The sequence below is a fragment of the Arachis hypogaea genome, chromosome 15 (genome assembly GCF_003086295.3).
Source record: "Arachis hypogaea cultivar Tifrunner chromosome 15, arahy.Tifrunner.gnm2.J5K5, whole genome shotgun sequence".
NCBI classification, from domain to species: Eukaryota; Viridiplantae; Streptophyta; class Magnoliopsida; order Fabales; family Fabaceae; genus Arachis; species Arachis hypogaea.
In genome coordinates, this window is record NC_092050.1 from 12,121,180 (window position 1) to 12,129,687 (window position 8,508).

At 35.6% G+C, this 8,508-nt stretch overlaps 1 protein-coding gene across 1 annotated transcript; it reads right to left on the reverse strand.

The window, feature by feature from the left end:
* Nucleotides 1–1,502: 1,502 nt before the first annotated feature.
* On the reverse strand, nucleotides 1,503–7,862 carry LOC112749484 (uncharacterized). Its single transcript, XM_025797739.3, has 13 exons — nucleotides 7,526–7,862; nucleotides 7,214–7,372; nucleotides 6,731–6,979; nucleotides 6,487–6,606; nucleotides 5,906–5,986; nucleotides 5,450–5,545; nucleotides 4,659–4,754; nucleotides 4,004–4,057; nucleotides 3,712–3,915; nucleotides 3,406–3,531; nucleotides 2,992–3,057; nucleotides 2,605–2,904; nucleotides 1,503–2,329 (listed from the first exon to the last, which is right to left on the reverse strand). The coding sequence occupies exons 1-13, from the start codon at nucleotides 7,586–7,588 to the stop codon at nucleotides 1,853–1,855; spliced, it is 2,091 nt and encodes a 696-aa protein (XP_025653524.1). The 5' UTR covers nucleotides 7,589–7,862; the 3' UTR covers nucleotides 1,503–1,852.
* Between the last annotated feature and the right edge of the window lie 646 nt (nucleotides 7,863–8,508).

The window sequence follows — 8,508 nt, forward strand, 5'->3', positions numbered from 1 at the left end:
CAAAAATCAAGTGAAACACAAACAAAATTTTTTAGTAAAAATTCGGATACAATTATTTTCATATAAGTTACTAATTAAAAATTATTAGATGATTTAATATATAATTATATAACAATTCTAAACTATCAACTTAATTCTGCCAAACAAAAAAAGGAAAAAGTGAAAAACAACCAACTAGACCCTCTAACAATCAAAACGGTGGTAGATAGGCTCTGCCGTTCTATCGAAGAATTGAAGACCCAAATGCAGCTTGCGTCCTTTCTTGGCAAGAAAGTCAGCAACAAAATTTCCTTCTCGAAGAGTATGACTCCAGTTGATATATTGAATTTACCCAACAAGAATGGAGAATGGATCCTTTCATTTTTTTTTTTTTTAACAATTGAGAGAATAAAATATGATCTTTTATCATTAATTTTGTAAGTTGGATAAAAAATAAATATGAAAAAAAAAATAATAAAAGATTAGAGATCATATTTTACACCCTCAATTTTTTTTAACAATTGAGAGGATTCATTTTCAAATAATAAGTCGAATTATAACTCATCTTAAATAACTGATCAAGTCAAATTATAAGTCATCTTGAGAAACCGACCATTAACAAAAGCCCATAAGAATAAAGGAAGAGATCCATGTAGGCATGATTCTGCAAACTTATTTTTTAGGGTTAGCAAAATTAAAGTTCATTCTTGTTTCTTATTGGCAACGAGACTAACTAATTATTCAATGAAAGCACGGCGATAAGCCGATAACAAAACTATTTAAATCATAGCCACCCGTAAGAATATCGGCATAATAGTAAAAATTTATAATATATAAAATAATTGATAGTTTTATCAGAAGGAGAATTAAGATAAAAGCATTTTCTGCTAGTGTAAAATTCATTTTGTAAAGAAAACAGAAAATAAAACACAATACAAAATCCTAGGGTATATGCTATATAGATTATAGAACATATACAAAATCGAGAAACAGTAGCTTTCGTCTTACAGAGATATTTTTTGGATGTGGCTCGTGTACGTCTGATCCAATTGGCTATGTTAAAATAAAACTAAATCCAATTAACGTTTCAAGATAAACACACGTAGAGAAAAAATACTTCAAGAGAACATAATAATTTTTTAGAATGAATATTGTTATTTTTATTTTTATAATGTCATTTTTTTTCTATAACTTCATATATATATATAATAGTATGGGTGGAATAACATTATTTCTCTAATTCTTTTCCCAAATTATCTTTAGTCGGCCACATTTATTTATTCTTTGTTTAGCATTTTCTTTGAAAACAGAATAAAAAAGGTAAATACTTCTTCAATATAATAAAGGAAAAAAAAAAGGTTTCTTCTTTAAAAAATGAAACAGTAAATAAAAATGGAAGAATTAAATATGAACAAAGAACTTCGACCGAAAACCCTCAAGCTACATTTGGGCGAAGTTAACCGCCGTTATAAGACGGGAAAAAATGTAGAGGTGGAAGAGAGCAAGAGTTGAACTCAGGTAAGTTTCTAGTGTGAATCAACTTACTCTGAAATATATAGGTACAGTCTTATTTTGTAAATTATCTATGTATGGTGAATTGGTGACCGCAATCACATGAACTCGGGTCAGTGAAGCCAACATAGTATAGTTCCCTCATAATAACAAACATTATAACATGAAAATTCCTACATGCATTGCTATCTTGTCCACTTCTATCAAACTGTTACAATCAATGGCCACACTGTTAAGCACCTTCCCAAAATCTTACGTTAAACTCCATGCTTTTTGAATACTCTTGACGCACTAGTGGTTGCATTCTATACACCTCCACAATTTTTTCTCTTGGTTCTGAAGTGCCTGCAATTCCTGGCTTTCACCGAGGACCAGATGAAGGACGAGGCTTTCCCTTGATTGAATTCAAGTGCTGGGTGACAAATATGACTCCCATTACAACTATTAGACAACCAACCAACATGCTGAAGAAGAGAGCACCGGGTTGACGGGTCTGGACAAAGCCATACACTCCGCTCGAGGTTACAAGAATGAGATCAGTGAGCCCATCATTTGAGAAGTCCTCAGAGATCAATACGTGAGTTGGCGGAGCAGGTAATTCGATTGTAGCCAATATACTACCTCCCGGTGATATTACAACAGCTTCTTGTTCACCAGCTGCAAGGATCATTTCCTGATTATCATGTGATCGCAAGGAGAGAGGTTTCAGTGTGGGAACCACTTGACCACCTTCCATCATCCCTGATGGAGAAGGCATATTTGACCATGAAACTCCAGTTGATTGTTGCCATTGCCAAATAGCATCATGACCATGCAAACCAGGGGAGTATGATGTAATCTGCAAGGAAAAGTTTTATCCCAGTCCTTATATCAGCATCAATAATATCATATGGGTCCAGGTGAAGCTATTCAAGCATCATACAAAGCATGTTCTCCTATGACAGTAATCAGATGGAAGCATCACAATGCATTCGCCCAACACCAACCAGAACAAGGTAATTGAGACTTGAAACACTTTTGTGAACAAAACTGAAATTGTATTGGTTGGTGACCAAATAAAAAAATAATAGATGTTATATGGCTAGAGAAACAAAGTTGAACAATAGCATATACCTCGCCCCGGTTTGTCAAAAAGATAACATCACCATGGCTTCCTTTCCGATGCCTGTGGCCATCATTTCTAGGAATAAGAATAGGCGTTGCTACCTCTAAAGAAGCAATATCTGGACTTCGAGCGAAGTTTCTATAAAGATCTCCATGTTGGAATAAATTAAAATGGTTATAATGACAAATAGATACATTGAACAGTTGCTCCCTTATTGGTACACCTGATGTGGCAACAGCCCAACAAGGTCGAAGCACTTCCATTGACCCACTAACTACAGTCTGCTCAGCACCATTTCCTCCAACAGCCTAATAGTATGAATACTAAACATTCATATCATAGTCAAATTACATGATGGTCTAGCGTTATTTAAAAAAAAAATACAAAACATGCACCTGGACATGATCTAGAACTCCGTCACCATTAATATCAGCATGTAGACCGCCTTCCTGAAGATGAAGCTGAAAAAGACAAAGTTGTCATTACAGTGAAAATGCAATAAGATCAGCGAATAACATGTCAGAGCTTAATGAAATTTTAGCTAAAACAGAAACCAAGAGCAAAGGTTTGACAGTCGGATGAACCAAACATTCTCTTTAACTTTTTTTTAAATAAAAACCTACAAACACTAATACTTTCTACACTAAGAAATGATTTGCTCTGTAGACCAGAAACAGTATCAGTAGTTACAGCGTTACAATAGGCTCACAAATTACTTAGCAAACTTGTATTGTGACTTAATCAAGGTATGCAAATAATGACAAAAGCAATAATCAAATTCAAGCTGATTAGGGAGTCTATATAAATACCCTGCATATTGTTCGACCAGATGCCAGATGAATAGCTTCTATCCCTTCCTTCTGATGAGCCACCACCACATTAGGAACCCACCAAACCTGAGTGTAGTTGGTTATTGTTGGAACAAAAGGTAGATGCTGCATCCAAGGGGAAAACATCATTAGAACAATGAGGATCCCCCAAAAGTAAGGATGTGACTGGGGCTTCTCATTAGTACCGTAGAAAACTTTTCTCCTTTTTTTTTAACCCCCTTCTATTATTAGAAAACTCTAATAGATATTATTATTATTATTATTATTAGTAGTAGTAGTAGTAACCTTCTTAGATTTTGCTGAACCAGCATAATTTGCAGCTTTCCCAATTATGTTGGAAATTTTTTTGGTTGAGTCCTTCCCTGGAGGATGATTTTCCTCAGGCTTGTGGAAAGGGTAATTCGTACTCTTTCCAGGTGTTCTCTTCAATGTTTTCCTCTTGTGCCGCCTGAAGTGTGCCAACTTCAACAAAGTATCTTCCCTCCTATCCTGATAAAGTGTGTGTAACATCAAGTTTCTAGGGCATCTGAGATAAAGCTTTACCACAAGAGAGTAAAGTTTGACTAATATAACATACCCAATGATGTGGCATAACTCCCAGGATTGATTCTCTGAATTCCCTGCATTCAAACTAGAATTTCACATGTCACAGGAAGCTATCCTTTAGGGAGATACCTATGATACTGGATACAGATTTCACAATTACATCTAAATTAAGCAAGCCAAAGTGTTTCCACAGACAGAGGAAGGAGCTGATGAAGTTTCTCGAGTATACTTGGGTGAATATTAGATAGGATTCTGGCAATCCTTCTAAGCTATTCTTTGTTTTGATGGTTGATTATTTATTGAAGAGAGAATAAATTTTATATAAAATAAAGGAATGTTAGGAACACAATGACTATAAAACACGTAACACAGCTGAACTTTTCTTTGTTCGGATATTATTTAGGATGGGAAGGGCCAATATTACTTTTCCATTGTCTAGAAGTTGTTTAGAGAACTAATGAGGAAATATAAGAATGGAAAAAGCTATACATATAACAAACACAATCCGCACCAAAACGCACATACATAACCGAGCTGATGGGAAGAAGAACAGAAACATATTTTGTAAAAGAAAGACTATTACGTCAAAGCCCACAGGATGGATTACTGCTTCATGCAAATCCATTCCACAGATTCCACCAATACAAAGCATCTAAGACTCATCTGAACAGCTATAATGTAAATACCTCTCCAGGTTGACGACTATTCATAGCGTGAACATCAAGCTTGTAGTTATGCTGTGGAAGTAACTGTGAAGCATCTGAAGACTGTGCTTCAATGTTCTGAAGAATGAAAAGACAACACGATATTACTAGTAAATAGAAAAGACAATAATGCAACACGTGCTTGATGCTTGTTACAAAGTAGATGTCATAATAGCTTCATGACACATTTAACCAAAATGACCAACATGTAGGTTGTGACATATCTAATCCAGGTGAAACTGTTAAGACTGAATTTGGAGTTTGTTGGGAACATATTTCAGTTGTGTGATGGAGTGATTGATGACTTTTTCTTTTTAACTGTATAGTCACGAATTAAAATCCTTGTTCATATGCTTGAGTTCAGGTATCCCTCTCCATGGGAATAATTTATCAACACCAGGCTCTGGATCATTATATTCCTCATTTTGTGTTGTGTTGTGTTGTGTGTGTGTGTGATTGATGACTTTTTCTTTTTAACTGTATAGTCACGAATTAAAATCCCTGTTCATATGCTTGAGTTCAGGTATCCCTCCATGGGAATAATTTATCAACACCAGGCTCTGGATCATTATATTCCTCATTTTGTGTTGTGTTGTGTGTGTGATCATGACTTTTTCTTTTTAACTGTATAGTCACAAATTAAAATCCCTGTTCATATGCTTGTGTTCAGGTATCCCTCTCCATGGGAAAGCATGAGTGCATAACAAAGACCAGAAAAGAACACCAAACTTAGAAAGCATGAGTGCATGACAAAGACCAGAAAAGAAAGACACCTCATTTTTTCTCCTCCATCGTTCTGTGCCAGATCTACCAGCAAATGCATAAAATGCAAAATGGCGTAAATCAACAGTTCCAGAGTTGTCAGAAGCCTATTCAGAACAAGGAACATAATAAATAGTCAAAATTTCCACCAACATAAAGAGAAATTTAAAGGGGATGAGATAATATGCAAAGGGGGGAAGAACAGGGAGTAAGATGAATTAGATAAAAAAAAGAAGCGCAAAATGGTTCAAAACAATAGAACACTATAAAAAGGTCAATATTCTCTAACTATAACCTATTAGAATTACACTTTTGTCTTATATCACATCTTGTTCATTTCAAGTACAGTGGTCTTGTGTTCAGATCATTAAGGTCTGGATAAATCAATGTTTCTGGTACTCCCTTGCATGCTAATGGTAATAAAACAAAATGACAAAAACGTTTAGCAACCATGTGTATAGGCATACCTCCTTTTCAGTAGCACTTCTTCTCTGCTGCTCAGAAAATCTAGCTCCCATTCCCAGTTCTTCAAAAGGATCCATAAAAACCTGAGAGTGACAGAACAATTTGCTTGAGAAACCAATCAGCACAAACTATACCAAAACAGTTGATATGTACATTAAGACAGCAATAAGACACCACATAGTACCAAATACACTTGCTTCAAATTGAAAGATAAACTATTAGTTCTGATTACACACCAGGGATACACATCCAAAATCATTACCATCATGATAATCAGTAGCCTACGGAAATTTATGAAACTCCAAAAGTAGAAGGAAACCCACAAAATCATGCTTCGTTAAATATAGCTGACTGGGAACTTTCATGTTCATCCTTAACGTAAACAAAAACACTCAAAGCAAGGAGAAAGTCATGACCTTATGTTAATCTGACTCATAAATTGTTTATAGTTTTAATTTTTCAGAAAGGTTGATAAACACAATCAACTTTAGATAACGTGCTTTGCCATAGCTTGTAGAAACAAGCATACACAGCAAAATACAATAACAAAGTAAGGGATAAAGACCAGGGAAGGGACACATACATATGGCTGCATTTCCATCCTCCCACCAACAATGACCAATCCTGTATCTCCATGCTTCAAAGTATAATTGCTTATAGAGATTGCTACTTCCCTATGGTGAGCATTATGGGGAAAATCCTCCTGTTAATGGCCACTACAAGAATTAGTAAACTCAAGCGAACATAACAGGATTATGGAAAAAAGATACAGTGAAAAATTATATCCTGTGAAATGCTACAGCTGAAATACCATTCACACAACCAACCTGTAAATTATTTTCCCACAACTTTTGGAGGTTGGAATCAAAGCACATTATGGACCAACCGGAAGTTACTACAACCAAAACCTGTTTCTGCCGTTGCCCCATTTTGTAACGATCAATATAGCCGGTGGCCATAGCAACAGGGCGTCTCCCAGACGTAACACGAATCTTGTCGGGTAACAGAGACACCTCGGCCAACACACGTGCCTCACTAAATCCTTCGTCGACCCGCCTACTATGGGGCTCCAAAACCTGCGTAGAGACCCGCCATAATTACAAATCCCAGATGCTACACACTACTAGTAGTCCAGTACCAGTTGCAAGTTGCAACAAAGTTATGGAGCAAATAATAGAGCTAAGAAATGATCATTCACACTTAAATCACAAAGGATACCAAAATAAGCATGAGGCTATAGAAATGAATCAAAATTGGCACGAGCAAAAAATAAAAAATAAAAAAGAGAGGAAAAAATGGGAATAATGTACCTGAATTTTAGCATCATGGGTAGCAACGAGAACTTCTTTCTTGCCATCCCCATTGAGATCAGCAACCAAAGGTGGCGGAAGGCGTTCGGCTTCGTATTTGATTGGGTATTCATCGGTGAGGTGCATCCACGCGTCTTTGAAAGAAACACCACCTTCGTGCTGAACCGAGTTGCCATTGAATTAGCAATTCAAAACCGAGCAGCATAGTTTGGCACCAATCGAATATAAAAGGGACCAAAAAAATGGAAATTGAACATGAGATTAAATTGGGATTGAGTGTAAGGAGTAAGGGGTAAGGGATTAGGGTTTAACCTGAAGGGAGAAGAAAATGGCGAATGCGGAGAGCATGAGAATGGCCAAATCCCGCTTCCTCATGACAGCGTGTGTGTGAGTGGATCAATCACACCCACACTCTCTCTCTCTCTGAATGTTTCACTTCCTTCGTCGTCTTCTTCCTCAGCTCAAACTTTCAACTTAGCTCTGGTGTCTGCTCCGGACTCTCAAAAAGATAATAAAAATGTTTTGGAAATTATGTTGGAGAGTTTAATTTTGATAAAAAAAATAATTAAAAAATTTTACACAGTTATGAATTATCTAGTCACATTTACATAGTTAAGATGATTAAGATAATAAATTTAAACATTTTACTAATATAATAATAATAGTGTACAATTAAATAATTATTTTCTTCTTTTTCATTCAATGCCATAAAGTACATAGTGAGAAAAAATTCAGATATTATAATACCAAATTTTGTTCGAACCCTTCAATCACACTCGATAAAATGGTTGATAAAAATGATTGAGATAAACATTTAAGGTATTATAGTATTGTCTTCCTGAAGTACTGAAAATCCACCTCTATAGTATCAGAGCCTCAAGTTTATAAAAAAAAAAAAGGTATTACTAGTAAAAGCAAGTAAGAGAGAATTACTAAACATGAACCCTAGACTCTTTAAGTGCTTCACAATCCATACATCATTCCACCTCCTTAAGTATAGACTGATTACCCTCTAGTTTAAAGAAAACCCTTGGCAATAAGATTGGTCAATTGGTAGAATTTATTCATGTTCTAGAAGACTTTCGAACCCCAGCCACTTAATACTCTCTTATAAGTCCCTATTCTTTCTACCAAAGACAAAAGAAATCAACCATCACCTTCATCCGCCATCTTATTAACAGAAACCCTTCTCCTCCTCCTAAAGAAGTCATTCAGTCCTCCCATCTACAATAGTGTGGTTTAAAAGCCACTACTGTTGAACAGTATATAACCCTAGAAATTCCACAAGAACTCAT

Excerpts from the sequence above, each read along its gene's own strand:
- LOC112749484 (XM_025797739.3), bottom strand. The coding sequence starts at position 7,588 with ATGAGGAAGCGGGATTTGGCCATTCTCATGCTCTCCGCATTCGCCATT. Across the intron at positions 5,987-6,486 it reads GGATGGAAATGCAGCCATAT|GTTTTTATGGATCCTTTTGA; the intron begins GTATGTGTCCCT and ends TGTCACTCTCAG. Across the intron at positions 2,905-2,991 it reads GAGTTCTAGATCATGTCCAG|GCTGTTGGAGGAAATGGTGC; the intron begins GTGCATGTTTTG and ends TCATACTATTAG.